The sequence below is a fragment of the Equus quagga genome, chromosome 2, assembly GCF_021613505.1.
Source record: "Equus quagga isolate Etosha38 chromosome 2, UCLA_HA_Equagga_1.0, whole genome shotgun sequence".
Taxonomy (NCBI): domain Eukaryota; kingdom Metazoa; phylum Chordata; class Mammalia; order Perissodactyla; family Equidae; genus Equus; species Equus quagga.
In genome coordinates this window covers 67,578,679-67,606,618 of record NC_060268.1, presented here as the reverse complement: position 1 = coordinate 67,606,618, position 27,940 = coordinate 67,578,679, and the positions used below count along the sequence as shown (strand labels likewise).

Here is a 27,940-nt window from a genome sequence, read left to right as displayed (position 1 = left end):
AGTAGGTTGGTCTTACATCTTTTGAAGCAAACATCATTTTTGTATTATACTTCTTAGCACAGATATTAACAAATAGTTAATAAATACGTCTTAACTGTGAGTTGATTGATTGATCAGTTACATTTCAGAATTCTCATCAAGTTGATCACATTTTGGACCAACATGTGAGTAAAGTTTCTAGATGGAAGGAACCTAATAGCCGTGCAGAAAGTACTTAGCAATTTAGAATATGCGTGAAAAAAATCCCAATGTAAATCTTGTTCTAAAATGAGGAAACAATGGGGGTAGTTTGGCTAGAGCAGAAACTGGTTATAAATGTAAGGAAGAATAGGGTGAGAGAGGGTGAAAGAACATGGGTTAATCAAGAGAGAGGAATAATTCCAGAAATGGACATCTTGCCAGCTTGGGATCAGACAGTGAAAATGAAAATTTCCCACCCTTCCCCCAATGTTAGGCTCTCTACTCCTCTCAAACCACTATCCAGAGGGGCCGTTAATGACTGTCTGGGCACTAGTATCGGGTTTTTGGGTCTTTCGGCTGCCATGTGAAGCATGAGGAAGTCCTGTGGGATCAGTCTTTAGAAAAAACAGTTGGCCTTTTGATTTGTTAAATTCATCCTAATAGTTTTGCCTCTCTCAAGTAGTACTGCTAATGCCAAAGCCAAAACCATTTTCTTTATGGAGGAAGATTAGCCCTGAGCTAACATCCACCGCCATCTGCCTATTTTTGCTGAGGAAAATTGGCCCTAGGCTAACATCTGTGCCCATCTCCCTCTACTTTATATGTGGGATGACTGCCACAGCATGGCTTGATAAGCGGTCTGTTGGTCCACACCCGGGATCCGAACCGGCGAACCCTGGGCCACCCAAGTGGAGTGTGTGAACCCAACCAATATGCCACCAGGCCGGCCCCCCATCCACCTTTTTTTTTCAACCTTAAAAAAATCAAACTCTGCTGTTTTTTTGTTTTGGGGCCAGTAATTTGCATCTCATTTGAGAGCCTTGGTTTCCCCCCTCATTATTTCTTCATGTATCCCTGTGCTAAGCCCTGCTCTCTTGAACCTGTCTCTGGCTTCTGGCCTCATTGAGTTTTATGAATTTTAACTATGTATTTCGGGTTTCAGACCTGTTCCCAACTCTTGTCTTCCTCTGCTCCCTGTAGTAACTTTGGGTTGAGACTTGCTTGGGGAAAGGATGGTATTTTTTTTCTTGTCTTTTGTTTCCATAAGTATGTTCTCAACTTACTAATTACTCTTTACTTTCTTTGTCAAACAGGCCACCAAGCAGTTTCTTGAAGAGATTAACAAGTGGACAGTTCAATACAATGTTTCCCCTCTGTCTTGGAATGTGGCTGTCAAGTTCCTCATGGCCCGGAAGTTTGATGTGCTCCGTGCCATAGAGTTGTTCCACTCCTACAGGGTACGTAACTCAGGGATGGACCAGACCTGTGGCAGCTGGGCTCTCTATGTTGCTATTCTCTCTGCCATACTCTATACAAACAGTGGTTCTCTGAGTGTTTGCCCCACTCCCATAAAAAAAAGGTGTGTCAGTATCCAAGAGCCCTGCTTTGGAGTCAGAAAATCCTTCTGAATAGATACAAAATCTCCCTAAATTTAAAGAAAAAAAAAAGGAGAGGGGGGACAGAAAGCGCTAGGATTAGTTTAAGAGTGAGGCTCACACCTATCTTGTGGATCACTTCATTCAGTGTTTGTTCATTTATTCGACATATATTTATTGTATACATACTATGTTCCAGGTGCAGAGAGTATCATTTAGAAAGAGAGAGTAAACAATTATAGAAATGTTACGATAGGCCAGTACTGGGTTCTATGGAAGCACATTTAGTTAAGAGGAAGCCTTCTTGAAGGAAATGACTTCTAAATTAAGATATGAAGAATGAGTAGGAATCGGACAGGTGGGGGAGTATGGCAGAGAGAACAGCATGTTCAGATACCTAGTGGCAAGAGAGAAATTGAGCTGAGTAGAAATGCTGAGTGGGAATGGGGGGCATGGCAAGAGATTGAGCAGCAGAAGTGAACTAAGCTAGATCAGAGAGTATCTGCTTTTTAAGGGCAGAGAAATTCGTTGAAGGTGTAAACAGCAGAATGACTCGATCAGACTTACATTCTAGAAAGATTTTTCTCACTGTGCTTTAGAGAATGGATCAGAAGGGCTATACTGGAAACAGACCCATTAGGAGACTGTTGTACTTACCGGGAGAGAGACGATTGTGGTATCATTAAGCATGGTGTCAGGAAAGATAGAGAAAGAGTGGGCAGATTTTAGAATTAAAATCAGTTGGACAGGGTTGCTTAAATTGGAAGGAAAGAGGGGTCAAGGGTTTTGGGTCTCTGACTTGAGTGGCAGGGTAAATGGTGGTGGCATTCACTAATTTAGGAGACACTGAAGTGTGGGCAGGTCTGTGGAGAGAGAAGGCCATGAGTTCAGTTTGGCCATGTTAAGTTTGAAGTGCCATTGGGATATCTATGTCCTCTAAGCAATTGGAATATGAGTCTAGGGTTCAGAAAAGAAATCTGGACTGGAAGTAGAGGTTTTGGAGTAACCAAAGTAAAGCTGACTATTGGAGCCTTGCCAATGAGTGAGATCATCCTGGGAGAGTGTGACGAATAGGAAGATGTGTAGGGCAGAACTTCACCTCAGACTTTTTGCTTTGTTTGGTCCAGTATTATTTTAAAAATTGGATTTGAATGCTTTAGGTAGAGCATGCACTCTCTTGTGATCCAAGTACTAAATGCTGTCTTCACTTGCCACTGATCTCAAAAGGCATTTGAATTTGATTTTAGGGTTAGATTGAGGAAGAATGTACACAAAGACCTATCTTATTTTATTCACCAGCATGTTCCTAGTACTCAGCTCAGTGCCTGACAGGTAATAGTTACTCTACAGATATCTGCAGAAGGAATGAATGAGTCAGTGAGTGAATTGAGTGAGCAAATAAATGAAAAAAAAACGCACAGAAGAAACTTAGAAAGAGTAGTTGAAGAAATAAGAAAACCAAGGGAGTATTCTCTATCAAAGGTAGAAAATGTCTCAGGAAAAAGGGCATGTGAATGGTCAACCTTGTCATTTAAAAGGGGGACTGAACATGCCCGGTGGATTCGGTGACAGGAAGGTTATGGTCACTGGAGCAGGAGCTCTCAGTGGTGTAGTTAGATTGGGAGTAAATGAGAATGCAGTAGATAGAGTGTGAAGGAACTGAGGGTGAGCTTAAAGAACCTAGCCATGGAGAATGAGAAGAATGTGATCATGGTAGTTACTGTTGGGAGGATGTTGAGGGAGAGATGGCTCCGGCTCCTATTTAAAATAGGAGAGGCCTCTGCAGGGAGGCAGTGTGAGGATGTCTGCTTCCAGACAGTTTTCGGGTACATGTTTTAATATCCTGGTGCAATACCAGTGCTGCTGCCTGTTTAAGAACTTTGACCTTGCACCCTAATGGTACATACTGGTTGGTCTTCAGGGTCAGGATTCTCACTGATTCAGAGGAAAATATCCTACCTAAAGGGCTGATAAGATAGCATTGGACAAGAATTCTGATAACACTCTCTGTTGACTGGAAGGAGGGTTACAAAGGAATTCATGATTCAATTAGTTAACTCTAAAGTCTCTTATCTCTGAGATTTGGTGGTTACATAAAGCTGTCCTGGATATACAGTATTTTCATATTGATTCATCTTGCTGTGCTTTGTTTTTAGGAAACACGAAGGAAGGAAGGCATTGTGAAGTTGAAACCTCACGAAGAGCCTCTTCGTTCTGAGATCCTTAGTGGAAAATTCACCATCTTAGTGAGTCTTTATGGACCTCTCTTGTACTCTCCTTATTTCCTTTTGTAGCTGTTGTCCTCTTTGTACTTTGTTCTTGGATACCTTATCCTAAATCTAGAGTCTCAATAGTCAGGAGCAGATGTGAAGCAGTTGTGCAGTTTGACACAAAATTATTCTAGTAATAATCGAAATTGTTAAGAATCAACTGTACAGTAGATTTAGGAAAGTTTCTTCATTGGTTCATTAAGGTTAGTCAAGGCCTTTGGGCTGAGTATACAGTGTGTCAGAGGCCCATCCTTCCTTTTTTAATGCAAGCTCTCCCCACTTAGAGACCACAGCCTTTCAGTTGAGTATACAGTGGTACTTTTAAGGCAGAGCATAGAAACCATGGTCAGTTGTATTCCATTGTTTTCTCCTGCTGTTTTTTTTTTTTTCCCATCCTGCTTGGGAAGTTAGCTAAACTGCCAGTGTAGACCATCCTTTAATCTCTCTGCAATTGAAGAGTTAAGAGAATGTGGTTTTTTCCTACTACAGGAATATGATCCAGGGGGTGCTGAGAGTCAGACATGGGATGATATGAACTTTCTTCCCTTTTTGGAGCAATTGATGCAAGTCAGAGAAGTATTGCCAGCATCTGTTTTCTTCAGATCAAACCTTTGTCCAGAATATAAGAAGCCTTAGTGACTGTTGTCATTTTCTATTCAATTTCTAAATGTTTCTTGCTTTTTATTTGCTCTAGAATGTTCGGGATCCAACAGGAGCCTCCATTGCCCTCTTCACTGCCAGATTGCATCATCCTCAGAAGTCAGTCCAACATGTGGTACTTCAGGCTCTGTTTTATTTGCTAGACAGAGCTGTGGATAGGTGAGCATAGACACTATCTTTTAGGCATTCTGTATCCAGATGGGAAAGCGGCAGTCCTTGATTTGATTAAACTCAGCAGTGCCTTCACTGTGCTCCTAGGATGTTCCCTGGGCAGTGCTATGAATAGAAAACATTCCATGTCCTTAAGGGCTTGGCGTGTTTCCAGGTACTATCAAGATGGTGGGTATGCTGTATGTTTACCTGCTTGGCTCTATTTTAGGATAACAGAAGCTGAGAAAACCAATTAACTAGCAGTCCTCAGTGTATTGAGAATTACTTAATTGAAAGAGAGTGAAGGGGAGATGACCTGTGCTGGTTCTTTTTGCTCATTCTCCCCTGAATGTTGATTTTTGAAACCCCCTGGGGCCTTAGTTTCTTTGTCTGTAAAATAGGAATAATGCCATTTATCTCAGAGGATTTTGAGAATCAGCATTCAGGAAAGAAGAGTCTAAAAGTATAAAGTTAAGCAAAATTATAAACAGGTGCATACGCAAAAAGAACTAGCTCGGGTCATTTCTCCCTCCCCCTCTAAGGTAAATGATATTATTACTGTTCTACAGACAAAGAAACTGAAGCCCCATGAAGTTATGTGACTCTTTTACAGTCATCTCATATTGGTGCAAATAGGTCTAAGACCCTGGTTTCTTCAGTGTTGGCCAAAGCTATTTGTACCCTACTCTGTTGGCTTTCTGCCATACTTTCTTTCTTCTCTGGTGCTTGCCATTTACAGTTTGTTATTGCTCCACATGTCATTGGTTGGTCCTCTGGGTTAGAAGTGATATATCGAGAGCCGAGACCTGAGATAGTGAGAGACAGCTGTGCACAACTTTAGTCATGCTGTGGACTTAGTGGATGGGAATAGTCAAAGGATTGTCTGAGGTGGGGTTCTCTGTCTAGTTCGCTTGTTACTGCTTCATTAATGTTACTTTGATAGTACTTAGCTTCTGTTTTTGATGCTCAGTGGGAGATATATCCGAACCACACACACAGCATTATTATTATTATTATTATTATTTTTTTTTTTTTGAGGAAGATTAGCCTTGAGCTGACATCTACAGCCAGTCCTCTTCTTTTTGCTGAGGAAAATTGGCCCTGAGCTAACATCTGTACCCATCTTCCTTTATTTTTTATATGTGGGACGCCTGCCCCGGTGTGGCTTGATAAGCGGTGTGTATGTCCACAGCCAGGATCTGAACTGGTGAACCCTGGGCTGCTGAAGCAGAGCACATGAACTTAACCGCTACACCACTGTGCTGGCCCCAGCATTATTCTGAAAAAGAGAAGTTACTAAGGAGAAAGGACCATTGGTCTCAGAGGCCCTGTACTGCCCAATCAGAAGTGTAGAATTTCTCAGATTCCTGTGATTGGTCTTCAGGCATAATTGCCAGAATATAGGTTCCTTTGAAATGCTTCTTTAGCTCAGAAGAATGAATGAAAGCCTCCTTTACCAAAAAATTCAGTATTGGCCTTTCTCCTTGCGGAGCTTAGAGAGTCAGAGCTCTCAAAGAGGCATGGCAGTGGCCAAAGCTTGCTCTTTCTGGTGTGACTATTGGATCTCACAGGAGGACCACACACATAAACATAATTAAAACTTTGTTTTCATGATGTCCGTTCCTTTCTTAAAACCCTGTGACTCCTCATTATTCAGAGGGTACATATAAAATAAATAAATATGAACCCATTTTTCCAAACAAAATATTCTCACTAGTAAGGTTGTTTTCCCACTTTACCTTGAGCCAGGATGAAAGAGGAGGAAACCCCTCCTCTTTGCTAAATCTTGCCCTTTCTTTAAGGCCCAGCTTCTATGACTGGCCCACTCACCACTCCAACCTGTCATAAATAAAATTCTTTTTACTCTGACTTTAATAACACTTATCAATAATACCAATCACTTTGTATTTAATTATATACAACCTTATGATGTCATTTATCTTAGAGTGTTGTGTTTTTCATCTACCTCTAGATGTAAGCTCCTTGAGGGCAAGGAACCTTCTTTTTTACCATTACATAATGGAAAATTCCCAAATCTCCATGGGTGGAAAGGAAATGGTATCATAAACTTCCACATACCCATCATCTGTCTTCTTCAAAGTGATCTATTACCAGTCTTGTTTCATTGATAGCCTCCCCCCTCCCCCTTGATTATTTTGAAACAAATGTCAGAACTTTATTTTAAACTTCTTGGTGTTCCTGGTAGCATCCAGTTCAGGAATCAAACTCAGTAGGGAAGCAATTATTACTAGAGAAATAGCTATTAATGTAAACCTCATATTCTGTACCCCCAAAAATGAAAATCCTATTGCATATGTATTTATTTCATGTGCCTTCACAGGATGAGTGATTTTTAGGAATATAGATCCTGCATCATTATGCACCATAGCTTCTATTTTATTAAATTCTATTTCCCCTTGCAGTGACTTCTCTGTTTCAGTTCCCTGCCACAGGCTGGAGCTGTGAGAGGAAAATCTATAAATTCTGTAAATTTGGCCCTTGATGAGCTTGTGGACAAATGGGAAGTCTCTAGATCTGGATAGTTTACTCAATAATTGTGCCACTTGTTTAAGAACGTCTTTGATCTTGGTGAATCATAATCTCTCTGGGGTTCTGAAAAAAGGAGTCAAGATTTAGCATTAACTGTAACACATTAGGGGTCATTTGAAACCAAATCTGCTGGAGAAACTTGGGTCTACCTCAGAACTAGAGATTTTTGAAATGCTACATCATGGAGGGGATGCATCTGCCTTTGATTTTGTTGAAAGGGTGAAGATATGGAGGCTTCCAGGAGGTGATACAAAAAAGTTAAGATAGAAAATAACATTGAGACCCCTGATTGCAGGATTCTGTTTTGTGCTAAAAAATTTTCTCAATTGTAAATAGATATGAAAACTTGCCATCATCTGTGAATAGTCCAATCAAATAATTTATTTTGGATGTGCAGATCAGAAGCAGATAAGCATCTGGCTTGGTGGAAGAGTGCAACTTTAGAAGTCTTTAGGCATTAAGGAGATTGGACTGAGGAATACTTTTCATATCTTCATATGTTCTTAACTGCATTCTGAGAATAGACTCATCACCTCTTAATTAACTTTTTAAGATGCTTTCCAAAGACCATTTGTGGGTTTGTTTTCTTCCTTCAAGCCATAAGAGACAAATTCACCATCATTGAGCTTAGAGTTTTGTTTTTCAGTTTCTCACAAGGTCTTAAAAATATTTTCTTAGTGATGGGATTCCAGTCCACTGAATTACTGTTCAGTGACCATTTATTTTATACCTATTTGCAAGGACTGTGCTAGGGACTGTTGAGGGTAATGAGGTGAACAAAACACATTTTTGTCCTCTAGAAGAGAATCAGATGGCCGCACAAAGTGGGAGTACTTTAAGAGCCTCAAGAAAAATCCACAGGAAGATTGATGGGGCTTCAAGGAGATGAAGGATGGTAGTACATTTGATTACAGTTATCAGGCAGATCTTCTTGGAAGAGGAAACTTTTGAGCTGAGCATGGAATGTTATAGAATTTGGATAAGCAGATTCAGAGACATGGGAGAAAACCGTTCCAATTTTGATAACCTAGATGCTCTGGAACATTCTCAAACCTAAGAATTTGACACTTGATAAATCTAACTAAATATGCATCAATAAGTATAATTCTAATTCTAATTCCAACCCATAGGGTTTCCTCCCACACCACTAAGCAATTCTCCAACACTAGCTCGGTGTTCTACAATTCAACTCAATTCTGACACTATCTACCTGGAGGTAGTGTCAGATTCCACAGGTTAAGGGTTTTCAGTCCTACAAAACTGCCCCTCCTTCAGATGCCAGTGGCAAGTCCAGGTTGTCTTCTGTGCTTCTGACCAACAGGCTATAGATTGGAGGTTCCGGTGACCCCCTCCTTGGGTTTGGTGAATTTACTACAGTGGCTCACAGAACTCAGAGAAACATTTTACTTACTAGATTACTGGTTTATTATAAAAGGATGTAATTCAGGAACAGCCAGATGGAAGGGATACATAGGTCCAGGTATAGTGAAAGGAGCATGGAACTTCCATGCTCTCTTTGAGAGGACCACTCTTCTAGCACCTCTTCACATTCACCAACCCTGAAGATCCCTGAACCTGTCCTTTTGGTTTTTATGGAGGCTTCATTACATATGCATGGTTGATTAAATAATTGGCCATTGGTGACTGAATTCAATCTCCGTCCCTTTCCCCTAGGGGAAGGGAGGGGAGGGACTGAAAGTTCCAACCTGCATCACCTGGTTGGTTCCCCTGGCAGCCAGCCCTCATCCTTAGGTGACCTAGGGGCAGTCCAGAGCCACCTCATTAACATATAACAACAGATACTTTTATCACTCTCCTCACTTAGGAAATTCCAAGAGTTTTAGGAACTCTGTGCCAGGAACAAGGTTGAAGACCAAATATGTATTTCTTATTATAAATCACAGCATCACAATAAGTGTAGCTGATTCCAAAGATAAATCCTCTTTTTGTAAGACCAGTGTTCAGGGAGGCAGTTATTTTGGTCCCACGTGTGTCCATAGTTTCTGTATCTGTGTTTTTGCCCCAGCCTTTCAACCTTCCTTATGTGTCTTATAAATATTTTATTCAATGATTGATTTACAGCTTTGAAACTCAGAGGAATGGACTGGTGTTTATCTATGACATGTGCGGTTCTAATTATGCTAACTTTGAGCTGGATCTTGGCAAGAAAGTCCTGAATCTGCTTAAGGTAAGGCTGTGAGAGGGCCTCCTCAATTCTCCTTCAATGGTTAGGAGACTTTTTTTATTTGGGAGATTTAGGAATGATGTAAACTTTCATCCATTATGTTCAATTTAAAGATCACCTGTAAGTGATGACTAATATCTGCTTCCTCAGAACAAGAAATGATCTTAAAAGTAAAGTGAGAGGAATTAAAACAAGAAATGTACAGGAACATTCTAAGTCATAAGGGTAGAATGACCCTTTCCTGGAGTTTTCTAGAATAAGAATGAATGAATTAACTAGGTAAGGCCAGAGTTAGTGAAAAATGTCAGCTGGCTAGCGCCTTTTAGACTTTTTTGTCTCAGTCTAGTCAGAAATATGTTTTACATTGTGACTTAGTATACAAAAGAATGTGTACACTAACTAGGTACATACATGTAGAGCTATATACATAGATAGGTTCTTAATCTCTTATCTCAAACGATTAGGTCCAGAGGTGTTTTTTAATATTTTAAACTTTAAAAGATAATATGATATGTATGCCACTCTATAATCAAACACATTAATATTTCTGCAATGAAATGTATTATTGTTCATAACGAGTAGAGAAGAATAAAGGCTATAAAATAGGATTTCGGGCCTGATTTTGCTGCCCCATGAATTTTTGCACCAAAGTTAACAAAAGAAACTTAGGGTTTTCAGAGCTGTTTAGACTTCAGAATCCAAAGAAAAAGGTGTGTAGATTTGTGTGTACTTATTTATAAAACAGAAAAGTTTCACAAAACAAGCTTTACCCCTACTATGTGCAGTCACTTTGATTACTCAATTCTATTTCATATTTTTAAAATGTTAGTCATGATGTCCTAAATTAATTTCAGGACCTACTGAGTGACAATGTGCAGCTTGAAAAACATTGATCTAGGAGTCTGTGCAGTCTTTGTTCCAGGACCTCACTTGGGAGTACTATGGAACTAGATTTTTAGAGGTGTTTGTATTACTATTATAGCTTTACAGCAGAAAGTATATAAAGAGGGTATTGTATACTGCATGTTGTTTTCTGGGACTTGCGTTTTTCATTCATCATAATATTACTAAAATTCCTACTGTGGCATGTAGCTGTGATTCATTCCTTTTTATTGATGGTTGAAGGATTCATACCTTTTAATTCCTCATCTGTTGATGAATATACCAGTTTATTCATCCACTCTTCTGTTGATGGCTCCTTGACTTGTTTCCTGATTTCTGCTGTTATGAGCAGTGCTGCTGTGAACATTCTTATACATGTCTTCTGGTGCATGTGTGCAAGAGTGTCTCTGGGGCAGTGTTTCTCAACCATGTTTTCGTTATTGCCTCAGTAAGGAGCCTTTTTTAAACATTTCCTCCCCTAACTGTTCCTCTTCTAATGAAAATTCTAATACCACAGATGTACTGTATATATCTTTAAGAACTGAATGTATATCTGTACTTTAAACATAAAAAAGAGTATGATGGGGTTTTTTGCCCATTCCCCACTCTGTTCAGAACTAATTTTACCCCCTTGGGGATGATATCACCCCCATTGAGAATGCATGCTCTAGAGTATACATCTAGGAGTACAATTACTAGGTCATAAAGTCTGTAAAGATTCAACTTTATAAAATAGTGCGAAATTGTTTTCCAAAGTGGTTGTACCCACTTGCCATGTGTAAAATTTTCAGTGATCCACATCGTCTTCAACACTTGATAATATCAGACTTAATTTTTTCCCATTCAGTTGAGTATAAAATAGTATCTTGTGGTTTAACTTGCATTTTTCTTATTAGTGAGATTAATTATCTCTTCATATATTTATTGGCCATAGATGCTTTCTTCTTCTGCAAAATGACTATGAGTTTTACCCGTTTTCCTATTGGTTTGTCTATGTAGTTTTTCGTATATTATTAATACTAATCTATTTGTGTATACATATGTGTGTGTGTATATACATATACACACACTGTCTCAGTTTATAGCTTGTTTTTTCACTTTTTATAAAGTCCTTTTGACTAACAGAAGTTCTTAATTTTAATATGGTTAAATGTGTCTGTATTTTCTTTTTTGGTTAATATGTTTTGCATCTTAAGTCCTTCCCTATTCCAAAGTTGGAAAAAATATATTAACTATTTTCTTTTTTTTTTTACTGCTCTACCACTGATTCTGCCATGTGTATTAACTTTTTAGTTTTCTTTTTTATTGTGGTAAAATATACATAAGAAAATTTACCATTTTAACCACTTTTAAGTTTACAATTCAGTGGCATTAAGTATATTCACAATACAACCATCACCACTGTCCATTTCAGAATGATTTTGTCATCCCAAACAGAAACTGTGTACCCATTGAACAATATCTCCCCATTCCCCCCTCCTCACAGCCCCTGGCAACCTCTCTTCTGTCTCTATGAATTTGCCTGTTCTAGACTCTCATATAAGTGGAATTGTACAATATTTGTCCTTTTGTATCTGTTCTATTTCACTTAGCATGATGTTTTCAGGATTCATATATAGCATGTATCAGAATCAGAATTTCATTCCTTTTTTTCTTTTTTTTTTTAAAGATTGGCACCTGAGCTAACATCTGTTGGCAATCTTCTTTTTCCTTCTTCTTCTCCCCAAAGCCCTCCAGTACATAGTTGTATATTCTAGTTGCAGGTCCTTCTGGTTGTGCCATGCGGGATGCGGCCCCAGCATGGCCTGAGGTGCGGTTCCATGTCTGTCCCTGGGATCTGAACTGGCGAAACCCTGGGCCGCCAAAGTAGAGTGGGCAAACTTAACCACTCGGCCACGGTCCGGCCCCATGAATTTCATTCCTTTTTAAGGATTAATAATATTCCATTATATGCATATACCACATTTTATTTATTCATCTGTTGGTGGACATTTGGGTTGTTTCCACCTTTTGGCTGTTGTGAATAATGCTGCTATGAACGTTGGTGTACAAGCATCTGTTTGAGTCCCTGCTTTCACTTCTTTTGCGTATATACCTAGACGTGGAATTAACTGGATCATATGGTAATTCTATGTTTAACTTTTTGAGGGGCTACTTTCTGTTAAAAGTTTAAAATTTGCTTTTGTCATTTAAGATCTTAATCCATCTGGAGTTGATTGTTGAGTGTAGTATGAGATGTAGGAATCTGACCTTTTCCCCCCATATGGATAGCTAATTTTTTTCCATTTTTACATATTAAATAGTCCCTCCTTTCCACAACTTAGACTTTCTATTTGTCAATTTTAACGAAGTCACAATAACCTGTTAGTATACCACAGACAATTTAATAATCATCTAACCGTCTTTCTGTATTTTTTAGGTTGTTTTCAGGTTTAAATAATGCTGTTATGATCATTTTAGCTTTTCCTCTTAAATTATTTTAAGAACATATTTATAAGACTTGTATTATTTGGTTAAAGATTATGAATGTTCTTATATCTCTCTTATACATCACCAGGTTACTTTTCATAAAAGTGGGAAAAAATTTACATTGTAACCAACAAGTATGGATATCTATTTCCTTGAACCATCCCAGCAATGCACTCTGTAATTTTTTTCCTTTTTTGAATTTAGAAATTCTTAAACTGATACTTCCTTTTTTCTCTTGCTTGTTTGTTTGAACTCCTTTAATAACAAAGTTGTATCTTTTTTTCAAATGTTTTTATGCTGTTCGTGTCTCCTCCTTTATTTGGTTCAAAATAATGAAATACTCTATGTTTTGTTGTTGTTTTTGCTATATAACTTCAAAGAGGCTGAAATAAAGTCCTGTTGTTTTAGAATCTATATCATGTTCTTATTAGTGACTTAGTTGCTCTGTCATTGGGAAAAGATAAAATTTTAAATATAATCCCCTACCATCCCTATTCTCATGCAAATTGTAGACAGAAATTTATTTTGAATGCACACATTCAAATTTATTTTGAAGTCTCACACTCCAGACTTCTATTTAATGTGAATTAATTTCCAGCAGTTACTGTGATGAGGATTTGGATTAAAATATGACACTAGAATAAAAATACTAATAATGTTTGACTTCTTAAGTTGCTCTGAGTAGATTTTCTTCATCTTAGTAAATTTCTTAGGATTAATTCTGTTTTTAAATTTTAAAAAGTCATAACCTATTTTAGTTGCCATCATATGGATTCTTTTTTTTTTATTGAGGTTATGATAGTTTACAACATTATGAAATTTCAGTTGTACATTATTATTATCAGTCATCTTATAGGTGCGCCCCTTTACCCTTTGTGCCCACTCCCCACCACACTTCCCCCTGGTAACCACTAATCTGTTCTCTTTGTCCACGTGTTTATCTTCCACATATGAGTGGAATCATACAGAGTTTGTCTTTCTCTATCCGGCTTATTTCATTTAGCATAATACCCTCAAGGTCCATCCATGTTGTTGTGAATGGGACAATTTTATCATTTTTTATGGCTGAGTAGTATTCCATGGTATCTATCTATCTATCTATCTATCTATATATATATATCTATCTATCTACCGTATCTTCTTTATCCAGTCATCAGTCAATGGGCTGCTTCCACATCTTGACTATTGTGAATAATGCTGCAGTGAACATAGGGGTGCATAAGTGTCTTTGAATTGTTGATTTCAAGTTCTTTGGATAAATACCCAGTAGTGGGATAGTGGGTATTTCTATTTTTAATTTTTTGAGAAATCTCTTTACTTTTCTGTAGTGGCTGCACAAGTTTGCATTCCCACCAGTAGTGTATGAGGATTCCTTTTTCTCCACACCCTCTCCAACATTTGTTATTTTTTGTTTTGGTTATTGTAGCCATTCTAATGGGTGTAAGGTGATATCTTAGTGTAGTTTTGACTTGCATTTCCCTGATGATCAGTGATGATGAGCATCTTTTCATGTGCCCATTGGCCATCTGTATATCTTCTTTGGAAAAATGTCTGTTCATATCCCCTGCCCATTTTTTGATTGGGATGTTTGATTTTTTGTTGTTGAGTTGTGTGAGTTCATTATACATTATGGAGACTAACCCTTTGTTGGATATATGATTTGCAAATATTTTTTCGCAGTTGGTGAGTTGTCTTTTCAGCTCAATCCTGTTTTCCCTTGCCTTGTAGAAGCTCTTTAGTCTGACAAAGTCCCACTTGTTTTATTCTTTCTATTGTTTCCCTTGTCCAAGGAGACATACTGTCTGAAAAGATCCTTTTAAGACTAATATCAAAGAGTGTTCTGCCTATATTTTCTTCCAGAAGTCTTATGGTTTCAGGTCTTACCAAGTCTTTGATCCATTTTGAGTTTATTTTTGTGAATGGTGTAAGAGAATGATTTGTTTTCATTCTTTTGCATTTGGCTAACCAGTTTTCTCAACACCATTTGTTGAAGAGACTTTCCTTTCTCCATTGTATGTTCTCAGCTCCTTTTTGAAGATTAGCTGTCCGTAGATGTGTGGTTTTATTTCTTGGCTTTCAATTCTGTTCTCTTGATCTGTGTGCCTGTTTTTGTACCAGTACCATGCTGTTTTGATTACTATAGCTTTGTAGTATATTGAAGTCAGGGATTGTGATGCCTCCAGCTTTGTTTTTTTTTCTCAGGATTGCTTTAGCAATTTGGGGTCTTTGGTTGCCCCATATGAATTTTAGGATTCCTTGTTCTATTTCCATGAAGAATGTCATTGGGATTCTGATTGGGATTGCATTGAATCTGTAGATTGCTTTAGGTAGTATGAACATCATCATATGGATTCTTAACAGTTTAATTATTATTTTTTTTTTTTTGAGGAACATTAGCCCTGAGCTAACTGCTGCCAATCCTCTTTTTGCTGAGGAAGACTGGCCCTGAGCTCACATCCATGCCCATCTTCCTCTGCTTTATATGTGGGACACCTACCACAGCATGGCATGCCAAGCAGTGCCATGTCCGCACCCAGGATCCAAACCGGCTAACCCCAGGCCACCGAAGCAGAACGTGGGCACTTAACCGCTGCGCCACTGGGCTGGCCCCCTAATTATTGTTTTAGATGAATCATTTAAACCCAACAATGTGGAATTTACCCCCTGAAGGATAAATCTTTATTTTTCTGATTATGAAATACATGGCTAAAACATATAGGTTAAAAAAAATTTTCATTAATGCAGACACATATAAAGTAATACTTACTAATATATACTGAATGCTTTGCATACTGTTCTTAGCTCTTTTTATGCTTTAAAACTCATTTAATCCTGACATCACTCTTATGAGGTGTGATGGCTATCACTATCACTATCCCCATTTTACAGTTCTAGAAACGTAGGCCTAGAGAATTTTAAGAAACTGCCGAAGGTAATACAACTAAATAGTGACAGACTAAAATATTACTTATACTCCCACCCCTTGGAGATTATCAGTCTAAAGAGTTTGGGGTATGTATGTCCAGGCTTTTAAAATGGTTATGTATGTATGTATGTATGCACACACAGGATGAGGGTAATTTATTATTTTTTTCTTTACAAATATTGAGTTGTACTATATCCAGTGGTTGTAACTTGACATTTTTTACTTAACAGTGTATCTTCATTCATCTTTCTATGTCAATACTTATAGCTTTTACTAATTTTTTTCCCTCATTTTTTTTAATGGCTGCAGAATATTCCTTTTATGGATATACTAAGCAGAAAAAAATGAAGTTCGTGCTGTTTTTCTTTTAGCTATACAATAAATATTTATTGGACAAAATTATTAGCAAGCAGCACAAAATCTGTTCATACAATGTGAGTGGTATCCTTAATGAAATCCCAGTTCTGTGTTTCTCTAGATGCTTCAACTTTGGCATGAAAAGTTCTCTTCAGGCAGACACAACAGTACCCTGAAGGCATACTGTTAATGGCATTGGGCAGTTAAAATCCTCCAAAGTCAACCCCAGATTTCACTGTAACCCTAAGTGCCATTCTAAAAGATACAGGATGTAGTTTACCAGATCTCTGCCCTGTTTCTAAGGGAGGGGAATATCCCCAAAATATCTAGGCAATTCACATATATCAAATGTCACCAGTTTCAACGATAAGAGCCCATTTCTAACATCTGTTATATAAAGGAATATCTCATATAATAGGAATAGCTTCTGAAGGGCTTACAGTAGCTGCTTTGGGAGGGTCACCTTTCTGATTAAATGCCAGCTGAGCACTCCTAGAATGTAAATTCTTGTTCATATATTTAGGTAAAAGAACAAGAATGTAAGCTCCATGAAGGCAAGGAATTTTTGTTTGCTTTGGTCACTGCTGTACCTGGCCCATACTAAGTCCTCAAATATTTGTTGAATGAGTAAATATTTGCTGACTGCTGAAGTATTTAAGTTACAGACATTATAAAAATAAACATGTTTTGGCCACCAGCATCTTTTTTTTTTTGAGGAAGATCAGCCCTGAGCTAACTACTGCCAATCCTCTTCTTTTTGCTGAGGAAGACTGGCCCTGGGCTAACATCCGTGCCCATCTTCCTCTACTTTATACATGGGATGCCTACCACAGCATGGTGTGCCAAGCGGTGCCATGTCCACACCCGGGATCTGAACCAGCAAACCCTGGGCCACTAAATCAGAACATGCACACTTAACCGCTGCGCCACCGGCTGGGCCTGTGGCCACCAGCATTCTTAATACAACTACAATAGTAAAAAATAGATTGGAAACAGTCTTATTTTAGGTAGTTCAAGAGCTTAAAAGGAAGAGAGGGAAGCATCCAGGTAAGAGGATATGCACACTAGCTTTCCAGTACTGGATATTAGATACTTTCACTGATTCTATCAATCTTTGTGCCATTTTTTTTGTGTTGTTATAAAGGCTTCAGTGAGCATCATTTTACATACATTTTTTTATATTGGCCAATAATTTCCTCAGGATAAATTGCTAATAATCAAATTCGTAGGGTCAAAGAATGGAAACATTTAAATTTTTGATAAATATTCCCAAATAGCCCTCTAAAAACTTGATTCAAATTTACATTCCCATCAACAGTGTTTTTCACTGGTTTTGTCAACATTAATTTATTTGGATTTTAATCATATACATGTTTTTATTTGGTGTTTTTCTTATTACTGATGAGCTTTAGCATGTTTTCATGTTTATCATCAAGTAAGTATTTCTTTCAAAATTTTTCTTCTCATATACTTTACCCATTTTTCTATTGAAGTGTTTATCTCTTACTCATTTATAAGACTTGTTATTAAGAATATAATTAAGTATGTGTTACTAGCATTTTTTGCAGTTTATAATTTGTTCAATTTTATGGTGTCTTTCATCATACTACTATGTTTTCTTTATTTTTCAAAAAATTTTATATACTATACTATATATAGTATATATATAATATTATATATGATACATAGTATTTTAGATAAAATAATTTGCTTTCAAATAGCTGTCCTGGGAACACTTACTAACTAATACATTTTTTCTATTCATTTAGGATAATACTTTTATACTAAATTCCCTTGTGGTAGGTGTGTCTATTTCTGGACTCCCTGTTCTTTTTTTTTTTTTAGATTTTTTTTTACTTTTCCTTTTTCTCCCAAAGCCCCCAGTACATAGTTGTGTATTTTTAGTTATGGGTCCTTCTAGTTATGGCATGTGGGATGCCACCTCAGCGTGGCCTGATGAGCCGTGCCATGTCCGTGCCCAGGATTCGAACCGGTGAAACCCTAGGCCGCCGCAGCGGAGTGCGTGAAGTTAACCACTGGGCCATGGGGCCGGCTCCCTCCTTGTTCTTTTAAATATTTTATTTTTCCTTTTTCTCCCCAAAGCCCCCCGGTACATAGTTGTGTATTTTTAGTTGGGGGTCCTTCTTGCTGTGGCATGTGGGACACCTCCTCACCATGGCCTGATGAGCAGTGCCATGTCTGCTTCCAGGATCCGAACCAGTGAAACCCTGGGCTGCCAAAGCAAGTGAGTGAACTTAACCACTCGGCCATGGGGCTGGCCCCCAGACTCCCTGTTCTGTTCTATTGATCTAGACCAACATATGCACTGTTTTATTTATTACAGCCTTATAATAAAGTTTAATATCTTGCAGGACAAGCTTCCTAATAATCCTCTATTTCTAAAAGTTGTTTTGACTATTTTTGCTCTTTTATTCTTTGACATACACTTTTGTGTGCTTTTATTTAAATTTTTACTGATATATAACATGCATACTGAAAATGAACTTTATTTTATAACTAGTTTTTGTTTTTTAACTATAAAAGCAATTAAAAACCAATTCAAGGAAAAATACCTGACCTCCTTCCTCAGACATGCCTGTGCCATTCTCCAGAAGTAACCTCTTTGTCAAAATTGTAAATTTGATGAGAAAATTTTTTTAAAAAATTACCATCTCTGGATTAGATGAACTTTAGAGTAATTCAGTCTGGTTCTGGGAAATAAAACACTGAGATTTTATTTGCATATAATGAATTAATAAATTAATTTAGAGAGAATTGACATCTTACAGTGTTATCTTCTCCCACCCAGGAATGCTATGCTGCTGCTTTGTTTTTTTTTTTTAAGTCTTTTGTTATGTCTTTCAATAAAAATTTTAAATTATTTTATTTATCACGCATGTTTCTTAATGAAGTTTATTTCTAGGCTAAAAAATGAATATATATATTTATTTACATATAAAACATAGCAGACACCAAGGATAAATCATCTTTTTTGTAAGATCATTGATTTACAGGGAGAGAGTTAGAGGGGGAGAGAGAGTGTGTGTGAATGGTGTTGGTGTGCACAAGTGATATTATAAATCAGACGTTTTTACTGTTATACTTTTATGCTGATATTATTTATAGGGTGGCTAATTTTTTTCATATTTATCTTTTATACTTTAATATACTATTATAATTAGAAAAAATTTTCATTGTACAAAATTATGGACAACTCACACCAATATACATTAAGAAAAAATATTGTCTTTGATATCATGCAGAAATAACCAATGTTGACATTTTGGTGCATGGTACTTTCTTCTAGATGTTTTTCAATATGCTCCTAATTATGTTTATACAACTTCAATACACAATAAGCTCCAACAACTTTATTTTATGAACATTTGTAATTGCTGAGTAAGTCTATCCTGTACTTACTATAATTTGTTTAATCATTTCTATGTTTGATATTTGGTTTTTTCTCATTTGTTATAATGCACAGTATTTTCAGCAAGCATTTTTATATTTCTTTGCACATCAAATAATTTGCTTGAAGTAGGTTTCTAGAAGTAGAATTACTGGAACAAAGGATATAAACGTTTTAAATAAGGTTGTAAAAAATGAAAGTAATACAAAGTATTATAGAAAATAAAATAGAAAGAATAAAATTAAAATGACTCATAACCCCACTTATCAGAGATAAATTCTCTTGAACTTTTGATATAATGCTTTACAATCTTTTTTCTTTGTGAAAGTATATATGTGTGTGTGTAATTTTTTAAACAAAATTGAGATTATAGTTTTGATCCTGTTTAGTTTAATTAAGATTACATTGTGAGAATTTTTCAAAGTTGTAAAAAATTTTTGAAATTTTCATTTTAAAGTTTATGTAATAATCTTATAAGATATACAATTTTTGTTAACCCCTACCCATTTTCAGAACATATATATTCTTTCCAGTTTTAAAGTATTTTTAACTATCCAAAATACAGGTGCAGTAAACACTTTTGTTTATAAATCTTTATGTTTCTGGTTATTTCCTTAGGGTAGAGTCTCAGAAATAAAATTCATTGATCAAAGGATACACACATTTTAAATAATTTATAATGCCGATGCCTTCTAGAAGGTGTTAGTAATTTACCGTCCCATCAACAGTATATTTGGGTGCCATACAGTCATTTAAATGGACTAGGCCTGAGTCTGTAGGTCTTTGCTCTGAGGAAGCAGATGTAATGGCTTCCACTTTCTATTTATCATTTTGTAGAAATATGGGTATTCCTTGAGACTGGTTTTCGGTCTGGCAGTTAAAGGGGACTTGGCTATTTACGCCCTGAAATGAATTGTTGCATCTTTGAGGGAAGAGATAAAAGGTAGTTTCTCAGACTTTAGAGAAGATGTTTTTGGAGAATTTTGTTCTGGATACTGTATAGTCTTTATAAGGAATGTTTGTGGACCCACGAAATCAGTAGAACTGAAGAGTAGCCAGAGAGTGACATGTCAAATTGAGAATCAGTCTTTTGGAAAAGAATAGGGAGAAAGTGGTAGAAGATAGTGAGATACAATTTTCTCTTTTTTTGAGTCCTTGGGAATAATTTCTTCCCAGTTATAAGGGCAATATTACATAGTATCCTTGCCTATCAGAAGGGCTGAAATATTAAGAAACTAAATGAAACCAACAGCTGGGGATTAGGAATGAATAATTTTTCATTCTTAGGCTTTGTGCAGATCAGGATGTCTCCGTTCTTTTAGACCTCACTTGCCCTTGTACCCTGATCATATTTATTGACTGAATAAATGAATGCATAAATAAAGAGATGGGTAAAAAAATAAGGGATTATAAATACACAGATATCAGAATAAAGGAAAGATTATGAGAAATTTTTTTTCCTCTTCAGTTTATTCATGATCTGATTTTTCTGTAAAGTTTTAATAAGCAGAACCTAAGGATACACACGTATGTGCTGATACAAGTCAGAATAGTTTTTGATCCATAAAACTTATGTTGACAAGAATATTATATCATTACTTTTAAAAGTAAATCTGCTTTTAATTTCTTTCTTTTTAACCATTTTTTCTCTGGCAACTGAAGTGAAACCTGAATTAGGCTGTAGACTCCCCCTGCTGGGTAAGAATGGGGAGAAGAGCAGAAAACCTCCACTTTGGGCTTGAACAGTCACAGGTTCCATTAGGGCTCTGTTGCAGTGCCCTAACTGGTATCTTTAAATCCTCATATGTGTTCTCTACAGGGAGCATTTCCAGCTCGTTTGAAGAAAGTATTGATTGTGGGAGCACCCATATGGTTCCGAGTGCCCTATTCCATCATCAGCCTCCTCCTGAAGGACAAAGTCCGGGAGAGGGTAAGGCAAGCTAGCTTTATTTTATTTGGAGGTGGATAGATACATTCACATCTCTACTGTTGAAACCTGCCAGTTAATTTTCTACCTTCAAAAAAATCCTCCTAGCTTGTCTTCCAGAGTACTTTCTGTTTCTGTGAGTGTATTCACTTGTATTCTCTGCTTTATTCTTTACTCACCTCAGTACAGGCTGCCTTTCCCACTGTAACTACAAGTTCCTTGAAGTTAGGAACTAGGCGTAGTGGCGCTCCCATTCCATAGCACCTTGCATAAAGAGAGTACTGAAGGAATGTGTCCCATGGTTAACTTAGAGGTAGCTGCTACTTCCAAAATTTAGCCTAGTGCTATACAGTTGTTAGAAGTTGTTAATATTTAACAACTTCTAATATAATTGCATTAGTTGAACTAGTGTTTGAATTTGTTCATCTGGAAATATCATTCAGTCCCTTTGACCACCTACGTGGTGGAAGAGTCGCTTACTGCATCTCTTGCTACTTTTATTCCTGGCATTTTCTCTTAAAACAGCTTGTCGCTTTCTAACTTCAAAAGTGTTTTCTAAAATTATCTTAATTCTGGTATCATCCCCTGAGTGTTCCAGGATTGAAAGATTATGGTTTCCCTCATTCACGTCTCATCCTTGGAATCCTCGAAAGAAAGGGCATATGAAACAGTGACATAGTAGGATAGGATTATGAGGTTATAACATTAATAACAATGCAGATCTTTATAGCTAAGATGACTTAGGTTGGAGAGGGAAAACTGAAGACATTTGGTTCTGTGAACTACTTAGGGACCTAGTGAATCTGAGTAGGAGAGATCTTTCCTGAGATAACTCTTTGAGAGGACTCCTTAGGCAAGTTCTTACACTTGAATTATATATAAGTGTAAATGCATGTATAAACTCAGAATATATTGAGCACCTTTATAGTCCAGGCTCTGGGCCCTGGGAATTAAAAATTGACTAAGACAGTCCTTACCCTCAAAGAGCTCATGGTCCTGATAGGGAACATAGAGAAAGACGTGCAAGCAGAGGACTGTGGCTCTGCACAGAGGAGAATATTGCCTCAGGCAGTCAGGGAGGGCTTCACAGAAGAGGTGCACTATAAGCTGACCCTTGAAGAGGCCGAGGAGGAAAATGGGGCATTCCAGGAATAGGCAACAGCAAGAGAGACAAGCATCCTCATTTCACACGGATTCCAAGAAAACCAACTAGGCTAATTTGGTCTAGTGTGGCCGTGTCCAAGCAGAGAGCAGAATTAGGTATTATGATTACTTCTCTAGCATTTTTCTTTGGGCTACCTTGCCTCTGGGTGGCTGGTCTTGTCTTTTATTTCACAGAAACCTGTCTTTGAGAACACCTATACCGAGCTGTGAGTAAAGCATAAGATAACAGGCTTAGAATTGGTTGTCTTAGTAGGGGCTTGACAAAAATAATCACTACCTATGCATTGTTAGTAGTCAAAAAGGCAAATAGTCGCATGAGATGGTACTGGGAAGCCTTGTTAATAGTATAAAGCCTTTGTTCACCATACCTTCCTTTCAGAAGGTATATAACAGGGCCCCTAATTCCAGGAGGGAATTTGATATACATTCTGGGAAGTCAAACCTTTAAGAAATTCATAGGACTTCAATCCCAAGCAGATGAAATGCAGTCTACTTCCTTTACAGGTATACCAAGTATTTCAAGCAAATGTCATCATGTTCTCCAAACCTAACATAAGCACATTTGTTCTTTATCTTCACTATCTTTATGTCTACCGCCCCCTTCCCCCCCCCCCCCACCCCGCATACTCACATGGTTCTTTCTGGCCTTCCAGATTCAGATATTAAAGACGTCTGAGGTCACCCAGCACCTGCCCAGGGAGTGCCTTCCAGAAAACCTGGGTGGGTACATCAAAATTGACCTCGCCACTTGGAATTTCCAGTTCCTACCCGAGATGAATGGCCACCCGGATCCCTTCGATGAGATCATCCTGTTCTCCCTCCCTCCTGCCTTAGACTGGGACTCGGTACATGTTCCGGGTCCCCACGCCATGACGGTCCAAGAGTTGATGGACTATGTTAGTACCAGGCAAAAGCGGGGGATATATGAGGAGTATGAAGACATCCGTCGTGAGAACCCTGTTGGCACTTTCCACTGTTCCATGTAAGTAGGAAACGTTTGGGGTACCGATTGGTTACCAAGATGCTTTTGGCATGGGCTGCCAGCAGCTCCTTCCACACTCACTTCCTTAACAGAGGCTTTTCCTTGTGTTAAGGAGCATCACTCTCGCTTAGATGAAGGTTTCTCTCATCCAGAAAGAGTCATCTGCTTTGGTGCTTGTTGCCAACATCCTATGCTCTAAAATTTCTGAAGGTCTTTGGTACTAACAAGGAACCCTGTAAAAATGGACACATTTTTTGATATTTTCTTGAAATGAAAGTGGTTTTAGGGAAAAAACAATGTAGGCTCAAAATGTAGGTTCTCTATTCCTGTCCTCAGGAACGTGTGTCTGGTCCTTTCATTTGGGCAGTTTCTCCCTAGAGTGTTTATAGTATAACATTACTTTCTGAGGTGGGGTGCTGGTGCATTTAAAATAATCCACAGTCAGGAAGAGAGAAGAGTTCCCTCTTGGAAGTTTAGCCTCATGGGATTTTCCTTCTACCCAAATCCTACCACCAAACCACCTGGCTAGTTTATAACTGGTTCATAACTACTTGATAACTATTCTTGGCAATACAACATAGATTATTTCTCTTATTGTTGCTCTCATTTATCTTACCATATTTTCATTGGCTGCAGCAGAACTTTCTTTCTCTCCAAGTTGAGCTCTGTCTGTTGAAAATTGGGGGAGCAGTCCCAGTGGGTCTCAGGCTCAAGTTCTGGCTTTGCCAAAAATCTCCACTGTGACTTACACAAGTTATTTCCCTTCTCTGCACCTTAGTTTTCCTGTGCGCACACATCTCTGCACCCAGTTTTCCTGTGTGTAATATGTGATGTTAGAGTCTGATATCACCCTCTTTTGTAGCTTAAATGTTTTAGGAATCTGTGCTTGTGTGAGTACCTCTTCCTCCTCATAATTCCTATCCAGCTTAGTCAGTGTGCTCTAAAGAACATTGAGAGATAGAGGCTTTTAGCAAGAGGAAAGAAGAAAAATAATGAGTTAGGGAACAGATAAGGAAAGTAAGAGAGACGAGCACTTGAGAAAAGTCAGTAAGCAGATAAAGAATGCAAAGGAAAATAAGAGGAGAAAGAGAGAGCAGAGCATATATCAAGTGGGGAGAGTAGTCTTTTCTCCCACACAGCTGTTTCTTCTCTACCAGCTCCAAGACCCGTATCTGCATCCAGTCTTTTTCCCAGCCAGACAGTTTTTTCCCGTTGTTGTTGTTGTTGTTGTTTTTAAGATTGGCTCCTTTTCCCGTTGTTTTGTTTTTTTTTAAGATGGGCACTTGAACTAACAACTGTTGCCAATCTTTTTTTTTCCTGCTTTTTCTCCCCAAATCCCCCCAGTACATAGTTGTATATTTTAGTTGTGGGTCCTTCTAGTTGTGTCATGTGGGACACCGCCTCAACATGACCTGACGAGTGGTGCCGTGTCCTCGCCTGGTATCCGAACCAGTGAAACCCGGTGCTGCTGAAGTGGAGCATGCGAACTGAACTACTCGGCAACGGGACCGGCTCTTCCCCTGTATTTTTGAACCAAGGAAGTAGTATGGAGCAGGGAAGAGTGCTAGGCTGCTCCAAGAGGATACACGCTTGTCCTGGGGATTCCTGACCTTGCTCTGGTTGCTTCTGCAGTGAGGCCCTTGAGATGTCATTTCTACCATTGTTTCCCTTCCCCCTATTCAAAAAGCAGGCTTGGCTTGACCTCTTGGCATCCCCCAAACCAGCTATTATCTTATAATCAGAGAACACACCCCAGTCCCATGGAAGGACTTCCTAATTTTGCCTCTTGCTTGAATGAATGAGCCCCCAACTTCAGGAGCTAGAACCCAGAATCCTCATCAGCTCTAGTCCTCTGTCTTACACCAATAATGTGTATTAATGAAGTAATGTGTAATGAGATTCCATTGCTGTTTTAATTTACATTTCCCTAATAGCTAATGATGTTAAACCTTTTTATGTGCTTATGTGCCATCTGTATAGCCTCTTTGTAAAATATCTTTTCATGTTCTTTTTCACCATTCACTAAAATAAACTCAAAATGGATCAAAGACCTAAAGATTAGGCCTGAAACAATAAGTCTTCTAGAAGAAAATATAGGCAGTACACTCTCTGACATCAGCTTCAAAAGAATCTTTTCAGACACCATAACCCCTCAGACGAGGGAAACAATAGAAAGAATAAACAAATGGGACTTCATAAGACTAAAGAGCTTCTTCAAGGCAAGGGAAAACAGGATTGAAACAAAAAAAGAGCCCACTAATTGGGAAAAAATATTTACAAGTTATTTATCTGACAAAGGGTTAATCTCCATAATATATAAAGAACTCCCACAATTCAACAACAAAAAAATCAAACAACCCAGTCACAAAATGGGCAGGGGACATGAACAGACATTTCTCCAAAGAAGATATGCAGATGGCCAATAGACACATGAAAAGATGCTCATCATCACTAATCATCAGGGAAATGCAAATCAAAACTACACTAAGATATCACCTTACACCTGTTAGTATGGCAAAAATATCCAAAACCAAGAGTGACAAATGTTGGAGAGGCTGTGGAGAAAAAGGAACCCTCATACACTGTTGGTGGGAATGCAAACTGGTGCAGCCACTATGGAAAACAGTATGGAGATTTCTCAAAAAGTTAAAAATAGAAATACCTTATGACCCAGCCATCCCACTACTGGGTATCTATCCTAAGAACCTGAAATCAGCAATTCCAAAAGTCCCATGCACCCCTATGTTCATTGCAGCATTATTTACAATAGCCAAGACGTAGAAGCAACCTAAGTGCCCATCAACTGATGATTGGATAAAGAAGATATGGTATATATATACAATGGAATACTACTCAGCCATAAAAAAGGGCACAGTCGTCCCATTCACAACAACATGGATAGACCTTGAGGTATTATGTTGAGTGAAATAAGCCAGTCAGAGAAAGATGAACTCTGTATGACTCCACTCATAGGTGGTAGTTAACATATAGACAAAGAGAACTGATTGGTGGTTACCAGGGGAAAGGGGGGTTGGGGGGAGGGCACTAGGGGTGAAGTGGTGTACCTACAACATGACTAATAATGATGTACAACTGTAATTTCACAAGGTTGTTAGCTATCATAATCTTAATTAAAAAATCTTTTCATGTTTTTTGTCTATTTTTCTATTTGGACTTTTTTTAACTGTTGAAATTTGAGAGTTCTTTATATATTCTAGATACTGGTTCTTTGTTGGATACGTGGTTTGCGAATATTTTCTTCCACTCTGAAGCTTATTTTTTTTCCTCTTAATAGGGTCTCTCGTGAAGCAAAAGTTTTTTATTTTTTTATTTTTTATTTTTTTTGAGGAAGATCAGCCCTGAGCTAATTGCTGCCAATCCTCCTCTTTTTTTTCCTGAGAAAGACTGGCCCTGAGCTAACACCCATGCCCATCTTCCTCTACTTTATATGTGGGATGCCTACCACAGCATGGCTTGCCAACTGGTGCCATGTCTGCACCCTGGATCTGAACTGGTGAACCCCAGGCCGCCGACGTGGAACGTGTGAACTTAACCACTGCGCCACCCAGCCGGCCCCAAAAGTTATTATTTTGATGAAGTCCCTTTAATCAGTTTTTCCTTTTATGGATCATGCTTTTGGCATCAAGTTAAGAGCACTTTGCCCAGCCCTAGATTCCAAAGATTTTCTCCTGTTTTCTTTTTTTCTAAAATTTTTATAGTTTTATGGTTTTTTTTTTTTTAGAAAGATTAGCCCTGAGCTAACTGCTGCCAATCCTCCTCTTTTTGCTGAGGAAGACTGGCCCTGAGCTCACACCCATGCCCATCTTCCTCTACTTCATATGTGGGACGCCTATCACAGCATGGCGTGCCAAGCAGTGCCATGTCTGCACCCGGGATCTGAACTGGTGAACCCTGGGCACCAAAGCAGAATGTGCGAACTTAACTGCTGCACCACCGGGCCAGCCCCAGTTGTATGTTTTACATTTAAGTCTGTGAACAATTTTGAAATAATTTTTGTATAGGTGTAAAGTTTACATTGGTGTTCATTTTGTGTGTGTGCGTATGTGCCTATGTCTGTCCACTTGCTCCAGCACCATTTGTTGAAGGGTATCTTTCCTCCATTGAATTGTCTTTGGAACTTTGTAAAATATCAGCTGGGCTTATTTGTGTGGGAAGAGGGAATTTTTTTAAAGAGCAGAGCATAACATGACAAACAACTATGTTCCTATCATCAGAATTGATACAATTTTTAATATTATATTGGCTTCAAATTTTTTTTTATTATAATAAAAGAAAATTCATTGTAAAGTTGAATCCCTTCTAATTCTCACCATCAGCTCTCACCTCCCAGAAGCAGCTGCTCTAGTACTATGAATATGGTGTGTTTCCTTCTAGGCCATTTTGTTTATGCTGTTACATATACATTTGTACCCACGAACAGTATAGAACATTA

The 27,940-nt window shown here is 38.0% G+C and overlaps 1 protein-coding gene across 1 annotated transcript in view; it reads left to right on the top strand.

Annotated features, from left to right (window-relative positions):
• The window catches only part of LOC124236057 (tyrosine-protein phosphatase non-receptor type 9), a 77,080-nt gene that overhangs the window by 31,647 nt on the left and 17,493 nt on the right, over positions 1–27,940 (top strand). The window contains exons 2-7 of the mRNA XM_046654714.1: positions 1,275–1,418; positions 3,713–3,802; positions 4,521–4,645; positions 9,269–9,374; positions 21,234–21,344; positions 23,159–23,487. Of these exons, the coding sequence (XP_046510670.1) occupies positions 1,275–1,418; positions 3,713–3,802; positions 4,521–4,645; positions 9,269–9,374; positions 21,234–21,344; positions 23,159–23,487 (905 nt within the window). The remainder of the gene's footprint in view (positions 1–1,274; positions 1,419–3,712; positions 3,803–4,520; positions 4,646–9,268; positions 9,375–21,233; positions 21,345–23,158; positions 23,488–27,940) is intronic.